Source organism: Cygnus atratus, chromosome 11 (assembly GCF_013377495.2).
Source record: "Cygnus atratus isolate AKBS03 ecotype Queensland, Australia chromosome 11, CAtr_DNAZoo_HiC_assembly, whole genome shotgun sequence".
NCBI lineage: Eukaryota > Metazoa > Chordata > Aves > Anseriformes > Anatidae > Cygnus > Cygnus atratus.
Genome location: NC_066372.1, coordinates 3905187 through 3927821, shown reverse-complemented (window position 1 = coordinate 3927821; position 22635 = coordinate 3905187). Strand labels below are relative to the sequence as shown.

The window sequence follows — 22635 nt, the reverse complement described above, 5'->3', positions numbered from 1 at the left end:
CTTAGCAGTAAGCTTTTCACCACTAAAAAGCAAACCAACCAACAAACCTGTACTGCTGTCTTCAAATCTCACATATTTCTTTCAAGGTATCACAGCCTAAATAGGAACACAGAAATCTGGCCTGACAAATACAAGCACAAGCTCTCTCTTCCTCCATTTTTTGAGATCATCCTCTAACTGTGTACTATCTGCCAGCCTTTCACAGAAGACAGGGAGAGGCCATCCTGCTGCATTAATGCCGGCAGTAATTTTCTTGCAACACAACTGCCCAGCTCCGTCACTTCCTTTTAATCGCTTGCGCTGGTTCATTTTTATTTACTAGTAGTATAGCAATAAATAAGTCAACCTAGAAACATAATGTACTGATATAGATTTAAGGAAATACAGCATGTATCTTGGACTAAACTTGCACTACAATGAAAAAGGCCAAGTTAACATCTACTAACATAACCAATGAAGAATCAGTTCTGAACTGACAGTGAGCTCCAAAACAAGGTACTGGCAGAATCACTGCTAGCAAGACCTTCTGTACAGTTCACTAGCTGATTTTGTAACTGACACATCTCCTAATGGTATCTAGTCCCAGAAAGTATAGAAGATTAATAAATATGCACCAGTGAGCCACCACAATGTCACATCGGGGCAGCTCAAAATCACCTCCTTCCAATGAAAGATTAGAAAGAGAAGATTACAACCAAATGTCACACCATGGTATATTTATAGTTTTCTGGCATTCCCTGTGACACAGCAAGGTCTCTGCTCTCCTTCCTCATCAGCAGCAGGCTGAGTCAGGGAAGAGTCTCTCTCTCTCTCTCCAGCACTTGTCCTGCCAGAACAGGCGCGTGCCCAGCAGCCAAGCGCAAACTGCCTGATCTATCTGAGCACTCCAGCAAAGACTGGATGATCCCACAGGTTATGGAGTTTATTTGTGTAAGTCACACTAGTGCTTTGTAAATATCAAAAACGTTTTCCAAAAGTTTTTCCTTTATACTTATTTTCTTAATACCCAACATTTAAAGACAGAACAGAACTCTAGCTTCCAACAAGTCCTGCTGTTCAGTTTGAATCTTGGTGAAGCTGTATTTTTTGACATTAAATTGTAAAGCATAAAGCAGAAACTGAGCAGTTCTCTAATTTCTTTTTATTATCCTTATTTCCAAAAGAGGGACATAGTTCTCATAGAACTGTGTGAGGATTATCTAATATTTGTAAAATTCCTTATTCTCATAGTGCTTTATGGAATTTCATTAAGAGAGTCAGTTGAACATGGGTGGTATCAGCAGAGATATCTGATCACCGCTTTCAGGAGATTTTTTTTTGTTGATTTTTTTTTAATCAAGTTTGAAGTAAGATAAAACTATCACAGTATGGCTAGTCAGGAATCTCGTGTGCACTGTAAGTTACTGTGTAACTAATTCAAATACATAAAGCAATACATTGCATAGACAATAAAAATCTACAGGTAATAAATTACTCTCTTGTTTCAGAGGCATGAGAAAAAACAGTTCATAATCGTGATTTATTGTGGCTGCTTCTATACCGTATGGTTATACGGTTTATAAAATATGTAAAACATAAGTAGATGGCATAATTACTCTGTATTTTTTAGTTGCTATGACACTGAATAATTAGATCCCATCTGGTTCTGAAGGCTTTCTTTATGCACACTTTTGTATAAGTACTAAACTTCAGAAAATTACTCAGAATATGCAATAATTGAACTATATTTAACTTTTTTGTTCTCATCTAAAAGGACCCATCTCCTAAAACCCACCGTGCAGTATACTGCAATGTAGCATGAGCCAAATAATGTATTTATTATCTGTCATATCTTCTTAACATTCTTTGATATAAAACCCAGTTGGATTTATTTATATTAATAGAATAATTACAATACAGTTCTCATTAAACACAGAGTCTCACAGAGAAAAAAAATAAGTCACATAAGAAAGTGCCCAAGAATTGTCCAAGCCCTAATCAATTACATTTCTTTCTCATTATTACACTACTCAGCACAGTAAAGTGAGTAAGTCATGAGTCAATTTCTATCCTCCTCAAAAACAAACTTGTATTGCTCTTAGGGCAACAGGCGCATATGCTTAAACTAGACTAAGGGTTTCTGCAATCAGATACAAACTGACAGAGAACTCTAAGTGGTGGGCAAAGATACTCTAACTGCTGCAACTAAACACCTCTGTATATAATTAATTATCACAATTTATTGGTGGCCTAAATGTAGTTTGCATGAAGGCCTTTTTACTTCATTCTGTAAATAACAACTACAGATCCTCAAGGACCTATTACTTTGCCAGAGCACTGTATGAAGATCTGAGTGCGTACACAAATATCTGATAATGACTCTTTATTTTGACCATATTACTTTGCATTTGTTTTTATTGTTTTAAAATGTTTCTTTCTGATTCATTTTACTGTTACTTTTGCTTCTGAGTACCACTAAGAAATTATTTCAAAGAAATCCTATTGTTGTGTTACTTCTTATTGTCATATTGCTATTCAGACATTTTACTGGTTAAACAAGACAAATTAAACATCATCTATTGCTCTGAAACAGCTCTTGGAGAAAAAATTCTGTACCAAAGCAGCTGAAAGATTTTTTGTGTGTATACTACTTGCTTCTATGAAGAATTGCCCTTCTAAACTCTTCTACATAAATGACCTTCAAATCACTTTCACTTCAAAACAATCTTGAATTCTTTTTTTTATATTTCTTATTAGTACACCACTCGTTACCAAAATCAGCTGACACAGCAAAGCATCCAAGCCCCAGCTCCCCTACATGTTAAGGATCAAATCTTGTACACTGTTAAGCTTATGTGAAACAGCATTCAGTCTAGGATCAAGATCCTGCTTAACACAAGACCCTGCTTGTTGACAGCAGTTTCCTACTCTTCCTGCTATATAAATATTAAAGAATCAAGTCTTAAAAGTACCTCAGTCACACGTCACCTTCAAAGTCTGTGTTGTTAATCTACTATTGTCCTTCTATTTTATATGCAGTTTTCCTGTCCCCAACTCAGGCTCAAAGCTCACAGCTGACTTGCTCAGCTTCCGTATGTTCTTCAGTATTCCCAGATGATCTGGTTCCCAAAACAACTAAAATCAGCTTCTGTGGATGTCTATATTTACTCCCCGTTTACACAGCTTTTAACTTTGATTGTTAAAACTTACGTTTTTCTTTCTTTCGGGTTCCTTTGCTCCCTGTTCAGGCTGTGAGCCTTCATCAGGTGGCACTGTTAAGCGTAATCTACAAACATTCATCTGAAAGAAAAACAGAAGTTTGCTTTTAGTTTTAAGAGGTACAAAAAATTAATTTTAATAACTTGTTTTGCAAAATGAACTGTACTAACTTTCAGGTTTTCATTTACTATTTTCTACCTTCTGTCACATAGCTGACAAAGAAAAAAGTTATTTGTTAAAGGCTAGAGTTTTTTTTTTAGCTGGTGAGAAATAATTCAAGGGCATCCCCATAATTACATACCTGAAATAGCAAAAATCCATTTTAATCAACAACATGTTCTTATGTACTCATAAATGACATTGAGAGCTGAGATATCAGAGCACTGAACATAATTTCCTAGTTTCTCAGCTTTGTTTGAAGATTTGGCATACTTTTAATCTTCAAAAGGAATTATTTAGAAACAAAAAGTGCATTCTGGAGTGGATGCCCCTTTTTTGTTCAGTACATATAAAAATATTTGATTCTAGGATACTTCATTACTGGAATTCCACTGAATTCAAACAGAAATATTATTGAAATGTGTTACATACAAAGCTGCTTATAAATGCTAAACATAAAAATGCGTCACAGAAAATTGAATAAGTCTTGTTTCCTACCTGACTTCAGAAAAGTCATCCTATTGCTGAGGAAACAAAAATGTCCCAAACAAGATCAATGTGAAATATAACCTACTCTTTAGCAGGTTACATGTGGAGGCTACTTTTTTGTGCAGAGGGTTCCTCACTGTTAATTCATCATTCAGCTGTATGCTATCAACTCTGTAACAAGGAGCCTCATAGAAAGCAACAGAAGAAACAAAGCTTAGCATAAAAGTGGGTTGGTTATGCTTTCATATTTCCCAAAGAATTCTGAAACAAAAAAACACATTTAAAAATGATGAGTCCTTGCACACTGGCTTTAGACACTGACTGAGTGTGCTGAGAAGAGAATTCCATTCTTCCCTTAGCCACAGAAGCAGGAAGTGCTTCCTGCTTACAACTAAATTATCAAGATATATTAATAATAAACTCCTCAATATTGGAGCTCATTGACTCATATAGTAACTAATACCATGTTCTCTCACCTATTTAAATTTCCCCTTGCTCTTTCTTCCTATTAGCTTAGCAGGGCTTTTTCCTCTAAAACATGAGTGTTGACAACAAAAAGGGAGAGTCTGGCATTCTTCCATGTAGGCAAACAAAGACTAGACTCATAAATAGGAAATAGGACTGAATTTGTGCTGTGCTGTGCAGGAAGCGATAGATGAGGCCAAATTTTCCTTACAGTGATTTCAATGAAAGAAAATTGGGTTAAAAGAAATGAAAGGATTGTTAGGATAAAACATGAGAAATACCCTCAAAGAAACAGAAAAAGATAATGACTGGCAACTCAATGTGAGGAGAAATGAAGTTGTATAAGATTCTCTGAAGCTGGCAAATGGATTGCCTGTTAGTCAGTATAGGACTAATTATAGCCAACACATTTATAGATTCACAGTGCAGTGATTGTAAATAAACAATTATTCCTGTGCGTGTACACCAGTTAGTGAATCATGACTGCCTGTCACATTACAGTGATTTGTGTGTTACAGGGTTACCATGAAGGAAACCACAGAAGCCCAGTACAGAGAACAAGCAAGTTTTAACAACTAGCTTGGAAATATAAGGCAGTAGCAAGAACTTGTTGTGACTAGGAGCACCCTACAAAGGGTTATCATCATTTAAACTATTTTTCTTGCCCTTTTCTTTTCGGACTGCCTTCTTATTAACTCCCTGAAGCACACTTTTATTCCTTTTCCATTTTCTTTTTTTCCAAGATAGCTCCTAATTATTAAAACACCTCGAACAAGTATCATATTTTCAGCAGTATTTCTGGCACAGAATGAAGATTTAATGCTTCACTTTGCAGCCTGCTGCACAAAAGTGCCAAGCAGAGGGTGGCATTAGCAGACATCTGAGAATTCCAGGCTTGAAGTCACACCCAGCAGGGCTTGTGTGGCAGCGGCAAAGTACCTCCCAGTTTTGAATTCCTCCTTAGGACAACCTTATATAGGCTGTACTCTTGTCACTGTTTATAACAATAGCCCTTCCATGGCATCCCTGGGGAAAAAGCAGCAAATGTATAAATTCACTCCTCCTACTCCTGGACCACAGATGATGTACTCTACCTAAGGACAGAACTACAGACCAATCTGTTGCAATTCAACAACACTATGGAGATTAGAAGGGAACAGGCACCACTTTCCCTTCAACCTTCAGAAGCAATGGATATTGTGTCTATAGTGTTCTTGCTATATAGTGTTTCTCTACCATTTGTTGGCAAGTTTACGTGACCAAATGAATGAGCAGGTTCACATGGAAATCACAGCTAGCCCTCCCCTAACAGTAAGACATGGCTGTAGCGATGCCTTAAAATGGAAATAAAATCCTAACAGGAAGAGCCTCGACTCAGTGCCAAACAGTGGAAGAATAATGTGCAACTGAGGATGAAGCAGTAATTTACAGAGACAATTGGGTTTTGTAGGGAGAAACCCAGGAGGAGAATGAAAGAGAACTCCACTAGCAGGGAAAAAGCTGTGATTCAATTTCCTTCAACTGGTAACTGACAGTAAGAACAAGTGATGAAAAACGGAGGGACAGATGTGGCTTTCACCCTACCTTTATGTCACCAACATTGCAACTTTGTGAGCACAACTTAAAAAAAAAAAATAGAACGCGTTCAAGCATCAAGCTTTCTAGATTATCAAATTTCGCTTCGGTTTACAGCATCAGTAGCTTTGACAAGCCAACACCATGATTTTCATCGTGCTGGCATTTTACGCTCACTCCTGGCTTTTGACACCAGCAACCCACAAGCAGTATTTCCAAAGCGCATCTGACATCATTTGCAAAATGAATATGCAGACAGGAAAAAAAAGACTGGAAGGTTCACCCCATCACAACACCAGACAGCAAAAGTTTGCTGACTGCACTAGAAGTTAACAGGTGAAGACATAGTCTTTTATACAATTTCTAAGAAGCTAGTGGGACAGCATAAGTGAGAGGTGCTGCAATATGGCAGTTAAGAAAAAGCCAATCTAGGTTAGTTAAAAATGTTAAGAATTCATGGCCCAGATCCACAATCCACATTCATGTTTACCATCCTACTCAAAGCACTAGGGTGCAACTTAGGATAAATACAGATGACAGATTCAGTTTTAGCAATGTTCTTCAGACTCTTCTCCCCTTTTTCCAAAAACCAAAACACCCAGAAAGGGATTGATCATAGTTAACTATGTCCTGAAATAACTGCAAAGCTAATGTTGAAATAACGAGCATTGGTTTGATAGAATAATTAAGGTTACTAGCATAGCAATAGAAAAATAGAAGCTGCTCTATTAACAACCAGTCCCAATTTAAGATTTTTACAGTACCCCCAAAAAGGAAGATGTGGTTCAGTATTGATCTAACTTCAACTTTGGAGTTAACAAGACCAGAATCTATTTTCAATGACCAAAAATCACTTCCTTTGCCTAAAACCAGATATTAGTTTTAGAGTTTTGAAGGTGAGAGCAAAAATAAAGTAGGTTTTTAATTCCAGTCGGTCTTAAAAAGCAGAGAAGAAAGTACTTTCTCTGGGCATTTATCTGCTGATTTTAACTCTGCTTCATTTATGAAAACTCCACTGTGAGACTCCCCACATCAACGCAATTAAAGGACACTTTTCCTGTGACCACAGGCATGCAGGAATGTGACAGGCATCTTTCATTTATTCTGCAGTTATTCTAACTGTCTTCCTCCCGTCTTTCAACAACTCATTGTAAGGGGCTCACATTTCCCTACAGAAGGAACAGCAGTTTCCCTTTGGCTTTTATTTGCAAATTAGATTTTATCAGTTTACTTAAGAGAATTTATTAAATAAAGTTCATTTTACATTGTGCTTGGCAAGTACTTCCTGGGGATGAAAATAAGAAAATTAACACCTGAACACAAATTATCTTACCTTTAATTTCTTTAAGAAATACTAAAACAGAAAACTCAATGGGAGCATGGTAGATGTACTGAACATAAATATAATTTCCAAGTCATCCTAAATTTTCCACACACATGAACAATTTTACTTTATTATGAACCTGAATTTTTTTATTCCCTAAGCTTCCCTGATTTTTTTTTTTTTTTAACTTTTTATTCCCTAAATTCCCTAAATTAAGAGTTACCATATGAAGGACAGAGATGTATTTTTTTTCCTGTGGCAGAACCTACTTGCATGCTACCACATAAAACATACAGCAACATGACATTCTTCACTGTTTTTATCATCCCCGAGAAACTCAAATTTTTGGAGTGTCAAACCTATGTCTAAATATTTCAAGCTGCATCATGATCACAAAATTGGAATTCTTTGGAAGAACGAGCTTACCATTTGATTTTGTTGATTTATTTCTGCACCCATAGAACGTGCAGCCCCAGTGATAAGTGTGGCTACTGCAGCGCGAAGGGACTATTTAGAGAAGGGTGGCTGCAGAGACACTGCTGGCATATCTGCCAGAGTTTTAACAACTTTTTAGACACGTTTCCCAGCAGATCAATTCATCAGTGTTATTTATCTCAGTTACGAAACTTACAAAAAGCAAGTTAGTAAATCGTATTTCTGTATCTGGTGAACTGATTTTAACAGAAATGACCTTTACCATCTAAATCATTACAGTAAGCTTCCTCGTGATGGAAAGTCTTGGTGGGCAAGTTCTCCGCTGTAAATAGGAAGACGCATTTCAAGAGGAAAAGTGTCTCTAACACATGCCCAGCTTCCCCACAGGTTTCCAGAACGGCCAGGGACTGACTAGCGCTAACAAAAGCCCAGCAGGACGCTCTAAAGGCTCTGCCCTTCCCGGCACCTACCGCAGCCCTAGCAAAGCCGCGCAAGATGTTTCCGCGAGCTCCGCGTGAAAACCCCGCAAACGAGGAGGTGAAGAGCAAGCAAAGCGCTCCGCTGGCAACCCCAAAGGGGACGGAGCCGGGGGGCGAGACCGCCGCTTCGCCCCGCGGGACCTCCCGCCGTTCCCCCGCGCTGCCCCGCGCACCTTCCGCCGGGCGCGGCCGCTGTCCCCGCCCGGCCTCCTGGGGGTGGTGGCGGTGACGGTGAGCCCGGAGCTGTAGCGCAGCATCCCCGCGGGCCGCCGCGCTGGCGCTGACTGCGGCTGCCTTTGGCCGGCGGCGCCGCTCCGCCCCGCGCACCCCGCCGCGGGCGGCCGCAGGGGCCGGGCTGCGCAGAGGCTGCCCCGAGCGGGGCGGGCCCGGAGCGGCGGCCGCTCGGCTACCGAGCCGCACGGGCGATCCCCTCGCCTGGGACGAAGTCCCGGGGGGGCTGGCAGGGGGGTGAAGGCTCCGGTACCCGCCGCCGAGCTCTCAGCCCGCGAGGGCCGGCAGGGAGGCGAGCGTGGGGCGCCAGAAGCAGCCGGCACCGAGCGGGCGATTTACACTCCTGGGCTTGGACTTCAGCATTGGGGATGCTTCGGCTCTTCCGGGACCTGCCCCACGGGAACTCCGCGAGCCGCACGGCCCTGCGCCCCCGGGTGCACCCGCACCCCACACTCCTGCAGCTCCGGGCATCTGGCAGCAGCAGCACAGCCCCTGGGAACCAGGGGAGTCACAGCCAAAGGAGACACTTGTGGGGAACAAAACGCAGAACTAATGCATAGAACAGCAGTTTTGAGACAGATTATCCTTTCTCTCCCTGTAATTACCTTGAAATAATTAAGACCACGAAAGAGCACACTTATGGTTATGTGGTGTCCTTGCCCACTACGATGCTAAGGAGCACACTGCTGCGGCTACGTGCTGCTTCCTGATACGGAGAACGACAAAGAAAGGGAAGTTGCTACCCACTGAGCTACTGGTGCTTCACCCTCAGTATACAGTGTCCATTCACTTCCACCTCTCAGTTCCCTGTCCCTACGGCAAGATGCTGAGCCATCAACATGATATGATCTGAGGAAGAGAGGAAGAAAGTGTTGTGCAGGCCTGGAGGAGGTAATGAAGGGTCTGCACTTAGGATCCAGTCTTTTCTGTTTTCCCAGCTACTGTTCTCTTCTCCATCTGAGGGAGGTAATACAGCATCAGGCAAATGAGCTAGCACAACTGCTGGTATTTGGATTTCTCACAAGTTGGGCTGAATGTTACGTCTACTGTTTTGTGTGAAGATGTCTCATGCCCACAATCACATTTCCATATGAATCATCCATTGTCCTAACTCACAGCAGCAGTCCTGCTTTCAGAGGGGGGTTGCAGGTCGAGGATCCCTTTCAATAACAGAGATGTGCTTTTTCACAAGTATGTCACTTTCTTGCTGGGCTGTCTCTCAGCAGCGGTCACTACTTGCTCCTGGTCATTCTGGCAAGCAGAAATGTCTCACCTTAAATGCTGGTGTGCAGCCAGCCGATGGCCTTCGTGTGGTTTCAGGTGGGAAGAAGTTCACATACCTGTGAAGTTCTCCTTATTAGTGAGAAGCTGTGCCTTCAGAACTTCATTCCCCTCTGAGAAAATGTGTGTACACAGGGCTGTCTAGTCATTGCCAGGCACAGACAGGAGAACTGCTTTTCCAAGAACAGGCACAGAAACTGAACTTGCACCACACTATGGGAAAGGACCTTTCTTCCCATGTCCAACAGTATGATGAAGTGAGGTACAATAATCGGATCTCTGGGAGAACTTGCATGGTCTGCATCAGCTTTGAGAATTATGATTAATTTGATGGAAATCTTTTTGGTGCAGATGGACAGAAAAGACTTGTCCATGGATAATACAAAGACCAATACTACAAATCTAGTTTTCTTAGCTTTGTCTAATTTGCTAGCAGCTTTTCCTATTTCTTAGAAAATAGCAGCAGGCCATGTCTGCCTCATATACCAATATCTCTTTCAACTGGAGGATCTTCTGCTTTTAGGCATATCCCCAGATTAAAATCCTCTAAGAAAAAATAACCTGTATGCACAGTTAGTAGTCTGCTTTTGTTTGGATGCTCTATGAATCATCTCCTTCCCTTTCCCCAAATCAGCAAGCTGCACAAGGGTAGTAAAGAGTCTAACTCGCTTTCTACCTTGATAATTTAATTGGCTGTGTATCCCATGTACCCACCTATAGTTTCTTCAGCCATTCTGCAGGCTGTGTGGTCCTATGTGCATAGTAAACATTTGAAAATGCCTCATAATCTCTAAGCTCTGCCAAGACAGAAAAGAATCTGTAGAAGTGAGACTCAAAAACAAACAAACAAATCCAAAACAAAACAAAACAAAAAACACCAAACCATACCAAACAAACATCTCTTTGCATGGAAGCAACATTTGGAATAACTTTTTCTCCCTCCCCAAAGCTCAGATACACTACAGAGATTACGGATGGAGCTGCTGGTATTAAAACGAACACCTGGTACCCCAGGTATGAAATAAGAAGCTCAAGGGAAGATGTTGCGGAAATATGAGACATACATATAAGGGCTGCAAAAAAAGTTCAAAGTTGCAGAATTGTTTTTGAATGAAGACAGGATAAAGAAACTTGGGATCTTCAGGTTAGACAAAAACAGTAGTGGGGAGAGGGCAACAGAGACTTAGAAAGTCATGACTGGTATGCAGAAGTGAGTGGGGAATAGCTATTCATTACTTCCTACCTTTGCGAACAATGGATTTGAAATGAATCAGGCACCACATCTATGTACAAAATTAAATAATGTCAGAGGATACTCTGCTTATGAAAGGTGTAAATGCTCTCAAAAAGCAGTTGGATAAACTCACGGAAGACAAGCTACAAGGACTGTAAATCACAAATATATCTATACAACTACTGACTGACTCGGGAGGTCCTTGAATTTTAAGGTTTGCTTTCTCTCTCACCCCCCATGGAGACTTAAGTCAAGAAGTGACACACCATAGACAATCCACTCCCTCTTTCAATCTCTGAGAGATGAGGGAGAAACATCTGCTTGGTTTCAGCTTGGACCCATGACCCTACCTGGCTAGCTCTGATAAAGTCTGAAGTAGATTTGCCAGGATTTACAGCTCTTATTCCCTGCAAGGGTCATAGCACCCTTCTGCAGGCACTTCTTGCTGTCTGTGCTTTGGACATGGCACTAACTTATAGAAACAGGGTGGGGGAATGGAAAGTAAATCACCACTTGATTAGTTTGACTAAATTAACACTATTCTTTGTATTTTTTACACTTGTGCAGACTGCATAAAACGTATACACAGCCATACAGACTGCTCAGACTCTATACAATGTGGTGGCAGAAAATAATCTGACCAGGATGGATGAGCTTTTAGTTCAAAACCTTCCAGTGCTTTGTGAATGCAATGATCCAAAGGAACAGCAGGTTAATTACAAGCTGACACTATAATGTGAATATCTAGGGCAATACTTGTGAAACAGCTAATGTGATTATACAGAAACTGTATCAAATTTGAAGTGTAAGTACCTTTTTTCCACCAGCATCACTTGTCTAGGAGGTAAAAGGCCATTATGCTGCAGGAGAAATCAAACAATGTCACAGAAACAACAGGCCTTTATGTTACAAGTCACAAGATGAGCAACAGGACATACAATACATGGAGTAGGGAATAGGTCTCCTCTCACAGAACAGCAAACTGTGTCAGCAATACTGTTGGACTAGGCAGCCTGGCCTTACCTTAACAAATTGCCTCAATGTGGCCCTGTTAAAAGGCTCATTTTTTTCATCAATATCTTCCCTCTATCTTCAGACTAACAGCTGACAGAGTCCAGAGGAAAAATCCCAGTAACACTTTATCAGCTGGAGTATTAGTCCTGTGGGACTGGGGAATAATGGTGGAGTTACAAATTGTGCAAGAACTCACACAAATGGTCATTAAGGTTATAAATTCCCATTTGTATTGCCACAAAAATGAAGTGTTATAATTAACTTCTAATAGTCTTCACTTTCCAGAGGGATTAAAATCTATTCTGCCTTCTTCATCCCGAAGGCATGAAACCCACTTACAGCAAAGACTGTCAAATGGATAGATGCATATAAAATATTTCAGAACCAGACTTGTTAAGACCCGTGGGCTTGATCACCTATTTTTCTTCAGAGCTGTTCTTTTTTATTATTATTCCCCCCCGCCCCCAGCTAGCTTTCAACTTTGTATTCTATAGATACGCACTTAGCTCAGCATCGTGTAACTCTCAAACTTTTTTTTTTGGGCATTACAACTAGCATGAAAACGTTGGCCTGTTAACAGACATAAAACAGCTTGTTAGGGGATGGTCATCTGAAACTGAGCCTCCAAATTCTGTAGTCGTAGGCCTCATAATATGCAGTATACAAACCAAAGTATAATATTGTACAGTTCTGATCTTGAGCAATATTTGTATCTTGCACTGGCAAATACGCCTTTGCTACATTTTGGAGCTAGTCTGGTTTGCAGTTAGCCTTTTGAAGTGACATAGCATAGCTATCTAAGTATCCAGCTTGTTTTAGCTACAAGCATCAAATCACTTCTCAGACCTTTTGACATAACTGTTTGCTGTCACGTAACACTCTCAGTACATGGCTACTACAGGATTACTACAGAAGCTCAGAACTTCCCCTGCTGATCTCACATACACACATCTATAATTAGGAATTCTTACACCGGGAGTTTGAAATGCAGAATATACATTTTATTTTGCAAAGCCTTCAGTACCCATTTTATGTGATTATTTCAGTTACAGTTGAACTAAATCAAAAAAGAAATTGCCAGAGTTACCTGCAATAGCAGCTCAATTCCACTTTTACTGGTCATCAATCACTATCATTGCAGTGACAGTTTTTCTTTTAATGCTTTCTGTCTGTAACTGTTTTCTTACTTCCTAATTACAATCCATCTTCCTGCTGATGTTCTCAAAGTACTTTTTCAACTATGTATCAATGAACTCGCAGAATCCTAGATAGCTCAATAAATAAGTAATACAAGGCAATGGTAACTATCATTTCCTACAGAAGAGACAGAAAGGACAAAAGAGAATGGGTTTGTCACTAAATTCATATCTGGACAAGAATGCAGAACCGGCCATCAAAGCTAATTAGGTAATGGTAACAGCAACAGGATTCTGCCGTGTAGCTTTATGCACGTGTATGGATCTTGGTGTATTTCATGCTGTTTGTGCATCTAGCAGTTAGTGAGAACAATGAGAATTACAGCTAGTAACTAAGAATTGCAGACTTAGACTGTTAAAAAGCAACTTAGAGTGAAATAAAAATTATAGTTAAGATTTTCGAGAAAGGTGCAAAGCCCTAGAGGGGCATGTTTTCAGCTTTGTTTGGAAGGGGTTTTGACTGAGCATGTCTATAAGCCATAATATTTACATAGCTATAGCCATGGCCTTTGTTTTATTAAAATAAAGGCTTGCAGTTTACTGAAATCTACTGTTAAGACAGATATTAAATATATAGAGACAAAGATAGCACAGTTTCATTTATCACAAATACGTGGCTGCACATGAATGAAAGAAAACAGTTTTGTCATTTTTCAATCACTAACTCTTAGGTCTCTAGGTAGCACCACCTCCCATTTTGCTGAAGCATGTAGGGCATCGGTTCAGTTCTTATTCAGCAGAAGTACCACCCCTTGATTCATCTTCACCATTTCCTCTTTCACATGAATCTCCTATTCAGTTAGCATATGGTCACAGCCCATAGCAATGTGCCCTGAGATAAATATGCAGTTCTAGAAGCCTGTCATTCTTCCTTCAGCAGTAGGCTTTGTTTTAGTCAGCCTATGCTATGCAAGCAAGACAGTTCAATATAAACATCACGTAAAAATAATGCAGCATAGGAGTAGCAGCATTGCTCATGCAGGCGTGTGACTTGGCCGGGTCATATAATTGAAGTGGTTAAGGTAGGTAGGAGAGCAAAAAACAGGCACGCCCACCATTAGCACCACAGTTATATTGTTGGGTAGTTGCTTTTAAAACTATTCCACTCCCTAGAGATAATATCAAAGGATAGATCTCTTCCAAAAGGTTATTTTTTCAGTACTGTTATTGTGGCAGGAAACAAGTAAATTTTAGAGGCAAACTGTGAAGTACAAGTTCTACAGATGAGAGTAATGGACGTATTTCAGGGACCAAGAGTGTTAAAGACAGAAAATCAATGCATATATTTTGCTTCCAATTTGCAAAGGGGAAGATTTTGCCTTAGTTCTTTATTTCTCCATAGGAAATGAAACAGAAGAGGAAGAAGGGTCAAAAACTACATTCTGTTCCATTTTATAATAGAAGACTGGAATAAAAAGTAGCAGACTTCAGCCCTACTTCAGGGCAGACGATGATGGAATATTTTTCTAATCAATAAAAGCAAACAGGCATTTTCTTGAGCACCTGCACAGATACTACAAAAGTTCTTCGTTGTCTGGCTGTGCCTGGTTTTAGACCTGGTTTAAGGCCTTCATTCTTCCACGTTTCCCATCTCAGAATGATGCTCATGGCACTTTAGCAATTATTAGTGATTTTCCCAGCCCATTGCCTGGTCACACCCATAGCTGGCACAAGGAGCCATGCATAAAATTTGTGAAGTGGAAGATCTCATTCTCTTATTTTCTTTCTAAATACTACTAAAACATTTACCAGAAATCATGTAAAAAGAAAATAAGGTGGAAGTGCAGGAATTTTAACCATAAAATACCAGATCATACTGATTCTTGATATCAGGCAACTATCATCAGGAAAACTTTGGTCCCTCCAGCCCTAAAAAACATTCTAGTGGACCTATCTGTATCTACATCACAAGGAAAATTTTTTATCCCATCAAGAACTGTCTACTTTCCTCTGCGCACAAGCCATTAGAGTAATCAAAAAAGAAGTAAAGTTATAATCAATACAGAAGATATCATTGGGCCTAACTGAGGTGAAGTTATTAGGAAGGAGTGTATAGGGAGGACTAAATAGTTAAGGGCACTTACTAATAGCTCAATCATAGTGACTAAATATTACTTAGGAAAATGCCCCTCTAACAAGAGTCCCAGTCTTAGGAAGGAAATGGATTCACACACCTAGCCACTTATATATTTGGTCATACACTGTATCCGTGAATCTGGATGGCCACTCCTCAGATCTCTTGCATGTCATCCTTCAGGCCTCTTCAGCCCAGGGGGATTTTCCTTCACCTGCATATGGTTCATCATCTAGTTAGCAAGAATGCAGCTGACAGAAGCATAGTTCTGGGTCTTGTTCACAGAGCAAGAGATGTGAATTATTCCAGGAAGTCACTTACAAGAAATACTACAGCCTTTAAAACGGATGAAACCGGTATCAGTGACCTGAACCAGTACAGCAGGATTTCCTGACATTCTGCCTGTCTGATGACAATGTGAAATCCAAGTAAACCTGTGGCTTTTGGGTGATAAAGGCTGGTCTACAAAAGGAAATTAACCAGTTTGCAAGATTGCTCATAATTCAGAAATAAAGTTTCTATTCTGAAATTAAACCGTTTCCTCGGTGGATTTATTCCTATCAGGTTTCTCTCTGCAGAGAAAAACACAAAAAAAATGTAGCGAGTACTCTATCAAAAGACCTTGGAAATGACTTGAAAGAGCCATTAATTTCCATGGAGTTTTGACTTACTCTGTAAATTTATTCCAATAAGGAGATTTGGAAGGAGGAAATCTCCACAAAAATCTTTCCCCATGTTTCAAAATGGGCCTACATTTTACCTCTACTTGTATCCAAGAGAAATGCAGAAAAAAATATGCAGAAAGGAGCGCACAGTAAGTGACTCTATATTATGACACTCTTTGCAGGCTCTGGGGAAGGCCACTCCTCTTTTGCATCACTCATCTCAATTTTATCTTACTCTTTCTATTCAAGTGCCTGAGCCCTGTCTCTAGTGCTTCCACCATGCTTCTGTAAAAGGATTTCAAACCATGTCTACTGATGAAGTCTTTAAGTTCCCCAACCTAATTTTAATAATATATATTTAATTTTGTAGATATACGGTGTTTATAAAAGCATGATTAATGTTGACTGGAAAATTGAATTTCCATAATTAATTGTTATCCTTTCCCTTTCTCATAACTTCATGCTCAGGCATTTTGTTGTACTTCTGGCCTATCCAGATTATTTCTTCAAGACGTTTATTTATTATAGGTTAATAGAGCACCATCCCCAACTCTGGAAATCTTCCAGAGGTGTTACCTGAAAGCTTCACAAGCTACCAAACCATCTGGACTGCGTAACTAACGCAAGAGAATCTATTAGTCCTCCTTGAGTTGGTCTATAGCTTGCCCAGGCAGAATTTCATCTTCACCTGGCAGAAGGAAACAGAAAGGGCATTTCAAGAGGTGTCTTTAAATTCTTCCCAGCTGCACACTTGTTTTTTGCAGAAGTATTTCAGCATGGAAAACTATCGCTAGAAGGCTTCTGTATTTATAACAAAATGCACCTTCAGCAAGGAGTGTTCTTTTCCCATTAAAATTGTCTAATTCAAAGGTTATTTTCTCTTAATACACACATACACAGTCATATGTGTAACAGTTGATTAACGACATCTTTTAGTTAGTACAACTTAACCTTGCTGATCTTAGAACTGCAGTGTTAATATAAGCAGAGAAAGCTGGTAAAAGAGGGGTATGGAGAGAAATGAATGCCTAGAACAGCCCTGTCTGGAACACCTATTCTCCCTGATGCAGAACAAGAATAGAAAGACACAAAATATCACTAAAAGACAATTGCCCTACTTCTACTCTTATCTTTACAGGCATCTGCCTGATAATAACCAAGAAGTAAATGGAGGTGCTCTGGATATTAATGTGGGTTAATAGAATTAAAGTAGTACAAAAGAATTATCTTATTGCCTTTTATAATTAACCTGGAGGTCCACTGCCATTGCAGGTCACTGAACAAAGAAGTTGCAGGTATTGAAGGAAGGAGGTACGTATGTATGTACAGGATCAGGTTTGGGTCAGACAAAAACAGTGAACTAGCTAGCATGAATTCAGTCAGTTATCAGTTAGGTTTACCCACATGGCTAGCAATTATTAGAGAGACTGATACTAGTCTCCTGTGACACAGCTGACTCTAGACTATGCAGGGGAAAGAGAGGTGGGGGATTTGCCTTCCTGAGGGGCACTGAGAATTGTCCACTATTGAAAACAGGATGTTAGACCATCACTCCGTCCCTAGAAATTTCTATATTTCTAACTTTTAATACAGGACTGATAGTAACACAAGGCCCAATCCTCCTGCCTCTAAAATCAATAGCAAAATTCCCAGTAAGTTCTACAGACGTTGTACAGAGGCTATAATCAATTAATACATTAATTGCATATACTGGATACATAGAAAGCAACTGTTGTCTGTTCATTTTCTAGCTTGGTTTATTTGAGTAAACCTAGGGGAAGTAACAAACACCAGAAATCATCTTCAATCAGCTATCCTACGACACACACTTTACTTTTGCTAAAGTGTTAGAATGCAAAATACACCAAAATATTCTGACTGCAGACAGGCTAGCAGGCTCTTATGAAAGAATTTTGGTACATTTCCAACTTCTCATATTACTGGAGTTATAGTATCTATGAATTTTGGGGTTCTCTTGTGTTAATATACGTTTGGTGTTCTGTTGAATATATTTAAACAAAAAGATTCTACAGAATTAACCATTAGACAAAAGTGATCGAAACAACCTCTAGAATTGTATGCCCACTGAGCATTTCTGTCCCCATCCTTAAGGTGACAATGTTGAAACAGGTTTCTCAATAAAATAGTGTTTTCATTTCCTTGACTCATGATAGGGGACTGTGGCCAATGTGTTCATAAACCACAACTGAAGATAAACATATCAAGAACACTTTTGGGGTACTACGACAGTTGTCCAAATCTTCCTGTATAATACAATAACTTCTCTATATAAACCTGTTGTAACCATAAACAGTATCTCACCCCGAGATTTAGAATCATTTAAGTATAAAGGTGATCCTTTGATGGCAACAGAGGGACCTAGAAAAACAGCAAGTTGGAACACATAATTGGATATTTGGCTGAAGTTTTGACCCCAGTGGGAACCTGACATTAACTTCCTCATCTCTAGGCTGGATTTTTGCAGTGCAGGACAAGCACAAACAGATACAGATTAACATCAGCACTAAGGATATCTGAAATAAGTTCGGTGGTGGTTGTTGTTTTATTTTATTTACTTGCTACTAGCCCAGTTCCAGAGCCTCCTTGAGCATATATTGACAACCACATAACTTTAAGATTATTTGGAATCTACTTGTGCTGGCACAGGTCAATTGTCTTTCATTTCCCTGATCTACAGAACCTATACCAAGCCTTTAGTTTTTAACCTTTTCCAGCTGATGTAGTTTATTATTTTTCTACTAATACCACATGTACTCCGTGTATTTTCCACAGATTCCATCAAGTTCTCTGGAAGATTTTCAGCCTCTGGTTGGATTGCTCTTTGTCTGACAGTACCAGAAATAGCTGAAGTATACAGGTCAGGTTCCCTGAATACCTTTAAGTTACCCAATTTTGGTACCAGCAACAACTTTGCAACAGCAACACAAAGGTTATAATGCAGTGACTTACCCTGTTATGTAGATATAACTTGGAATTCCAGTGTTTCTGTAGCCACATATGATCTAGACACTTGTAATTGCTTTGACTGAAAATTTAGCTGTCTTTTGGTCAACACCATCTGATCATTTTAATGTAAAATCTTCAAAAAAAATTAGCTTTTAGCTTTGTGGAAATTCTGAGTTTTCCTTTGGACAAGAAGAGCATGATTTTGTACAGAACTCCATGATACAAACAGGGGAACCTGTTCAAGTAGAAACTGTGATCTCAAACACCTATTAAACATGACAAATTCCTGATGAGATGGCTAGTGTAAAACCTGTAAATAAATCATACTCATTTCACCACAGTTCATTACTGTCTTGTGTGAATTCTAGAAAAGTGGAGTAACTTTTAGGGTCCACACAGTGAAATGGTGACCCCTCAAAATTCACTAGCCTGCACAGGTCATGTTCTGCACATCACAAGCAGTATCTTTGCAAATGGACTGGTCACTGGTGATGATCCATATCCCAGTAAACAAACATCAAACAGGTCTTGGTTTCTGTGAAAGGGAGAGATACTAGAATCTTGTCATGTCAGATGAAAAAAGGGGAAACTCCTGAGAAAGATCACAACAAAATATCCCCTAACAAAAGCTCAAACATACCTACTCATACTTTTATTATATTGCTGACACCTCTCTAGGTCAGTGCCTGAAGTTAGGTGGAATGAACTCAGATCTAAAATGATGCTGGAAATCATTTGTTTGAAAGTACCTTGAAGTGTTTAGGCAAAAGACAACTCAGTTTCCAAGAAATTCTCTCTCTCAAGTTGTAGTCCAGCTCTAGTCACTAACTACCTCACATTGTCTCTCAAATCATCACTTGCTGTTATACAGAGTAGTACAGATGCTCAGACTGCATCAGAGCTGTCTACCTTGCCAGTGGCCAGGATTTCCTGTTTCAGAGAGAGAGATGTAAGAACTCCCCAAGAGACAGATATTAATTATCTTCCCATTCCCTCCAAATATTTCCCTGGATTTCTAATCATTACAAATTAGCTTACTTTCTGAACTATAGGTTTAGTAAAGCCTGATGACACATTTTCATGAACAGTGGGTATTCTTACCTATTATGAAACTTCTGCTTCTTGCTAAATTGTCACCATCAGCACCAGAGAGTTCCACAGTCTAATTATGCTGTATAAAAAAGCACCAGTTTTGATACTCCTTACTCCCTTCTAGTGATTGTCTCCTTGTCACAGTGTTACAAGACAGAGTAGAGTAGATGTTGATCAATGTGCTTTCTGTCCTTCATCACATAATACAAACCTCTGAACAAGTTCAGTATATCCAGGTGCTCTTCAAATTAAGTTCTCCAGATCCGGGACCATCATCAGTTTTCTGTGAATCTGTTCTAGCAATGCAATAGTACATTTGAGTACTTCTTACAGCAGCAGCACTTTTATAGGAAAGCATCACACCCCTTTTCACTTTAGTCACTTCATGCACCTTAATATCTTAAATGCTATTTTGACTATAGTTCTATACTGAAAAGGATCTTTGTTGAGCAGATCACTTTCTGTAGGGCATATTTCTCAGAATGGCAGCCTGGCTTTTTTCTGTCCTGTGCTACATTGGTGGAGGATTGATAACCAAAGAGAATATTAAATACCCAAGAAAGATTATTAAATAATATCCTCCAGCTTGCAAGAAATCTGCCGTGGCTGGAGCTCAACCTCAAGTTTCCCAAGCTTCAAGATACACTTTAGCTTCTCAAGACCTCCTTTAGGTTGATTTATATATGAACCCTCTTTGCAGAAGGAGTATAACAGTTGGCTCCACATGAGTTTCTGCCTAGGAAACCAGGACAAAATGTATACTATTAGACCACAATTAACAGAAGTCATCAAAGAGGATGCAATACCTCATCTGAAATGACAGCCACAGCAGGACTTCCTGGCTGCTTAGCAGTGCTAAGGGATGACTTTTACCACCCTCATTATACTGAAGGATGTCAGCAACAAAATAAGGCAGCAGTGCCACTGGGCAAATTATGACTGCCGCTGGTAGTGGCCACCAGCATCACATATCCAAGTGTGAGATTCTTTGCAACAAAATCCTGTATTTTGGCAAATGCATACACTCACAGTACAGAGAGTGCATTACGTCATTAAATACAATTCATGATGTATTAAAATATACCTGCAAACTGGGATTAAGACTTGCATTGGCAGGACATTTGGGACTATTACTGCCTGCTCTCTGCTGCCACCTGCGGGGTGTGCTCCCCTACTCTCGGCTTCCTTTTCTCTGAGGTTTATGGCTCCTTTCCTTGTTGATGAGAACAATCCATCGGAAGCATCTTGCAGTCTTGACTGCAGTTCCCACGTTTATGACTTCTCTCTGGAAAACTTACATCGAAGCTTTCCCTGTTCTGTGGCGTTTTGTTTCATTTTTCTCAAGAGCCAAGAATGTCAATCTCTACTGAGCAATGAAAAGTTTCAGAGGAGCAGCAAAGTTAATGAGTATCAATCTCCCCTTTTTCCTCCATATTATTTCTAAATTTGTAGAAGTTATAAATGTGATGAGAACTATTGCACTGACTAGATAAAGTGCCAATCAGAGCTATAAATGTGCTGCTTTTATCTGATTCTCTGCACTGCTGCAGAGTACTCTCAAAGGGCCTTACAGGTCGTCTGGGGCAGCAAACAGCTCACTCAGGTTGTGATCAGCAGCATGTCACTGCCTGTATGCTTTGGGAAAGTGCACTTGCAGTTTGTGTCGTGGGTATCACCAGTACGTCCCATGGCTAGTTGGTATCCTTATGTTCTTGAGAAGAAAAACTAAAACTGCAAGATTTATAAGAGTTTGTGAAATCAGTCTGATGTTCTCAGCTTGGCAGGTATAGGAGGTAGGGGTTTATTTAATTACTCAGTGGGTAGACATACTCTACCCAGGAGTTACTCATCCTGCGTGGTAGGCTTGACGCTGTACAAAACAAATCTAGGCAGACTTCCTGCCCCACTGGGCTTCCAGATGCTCACTTGCCTTCTGCCACCTGCACTACCTACCCCTACCCTTCAAATAAAACTGCTAATATCATTCATTTGATGGCACACAGACATCAACAGATGCTGCAGTTTATATATGGGATCCTGAAGCTTATGTCATAAGCATGTGACTTCTTGGAAACAGCACTGTGAAGCTGTGCAGTAAAATTCCTCCAGGTGAATACAAACATATTGCAACAAGAAGCTAGGTAAGTGGTAGTTACATGACTACAAAAAGCTCATTATTTTGCTCAAACAAGCTGAATGCATCACAGTGCATCAGGACATTTCCAGTACTACTGCTCTGATGTCAGGCTGGATCACAGATACTGCCTGCCTCTCATTTCACTTGTGGACACAAGCTAAAAGCGTAAGTAAAATAAAATCCTATACATGTAGTCAAGATTTCCGCCATGAAATGGGGGCAGGTCTGATGAAAAGCCAGTTTTGTCTTTGAAACAATGCCTTCATGGAACCTACTGCAAACACATTTATTGATATATACTTGTCTTTAAAGGGTAACTGTCTCATTTTAAAAACAAATAGTTGAGTGTGTAAGCATATTGAGTTGGTCTGTTATATATGTGCAAACTTGGTTACCTTTCTCCTGCAGAGAGGATATGAAGGACTCTAGCTTAGTGAGTAGGTATTTCCCAATGCCACTATCGGTCACTTTCTTAGCAGAGAAGCTAGCAAGAAGCAGAAGGGGAAAGGTGGTTGATTAAGTATACCATAGCATGCATACAGGAGATTTATTGGGCACACACCTGCATAGGCTCCTTTCCCCTCATATGGGTAGGGGCTGTATTGGCCCTATTTCTTACT

At 39.9% G+C, this 22635-nt stretch overlaps 1 protein-coding gene across 6 annotated transcripts in view; it reads right to left on the bottom strand.

The window, feature by feature from the left end:
• Positions 1–22635, bottom strand: part of MYZAP (myocardial zonula adherens protein) — a 73917-nt gene that overhangs the window by 48751 nt on the left and 2531 nt on the right. For 3 of the 6 annotated variants that reach the window (XM_035554024.2, XM_035554019.2, XM_035554023.2), the window contains exons 1-2: positions 8298–8447; positions 3190–3279 (exon numbers count right to left, since the gene is read on the bottom strand). In XM_035554024.2, coding sequence (XP_035409917.1) covers positions 3190–3279; positions 8298–8381 — 174 coding nt within the window. In that variant the 5' untranslated portion in view covers positions 8382–8447. Of the gene's footprint in view, positions 1–3189; positions 3280–3855; positions 3960–8115; positions 8228–8297; positions 8448–22635 lie in introns of those variants that run through there. The other 3 variants (XM_035554020.2, XM_035554021.2, XM_035554022.2) reach the window with 3 other exon arrangements.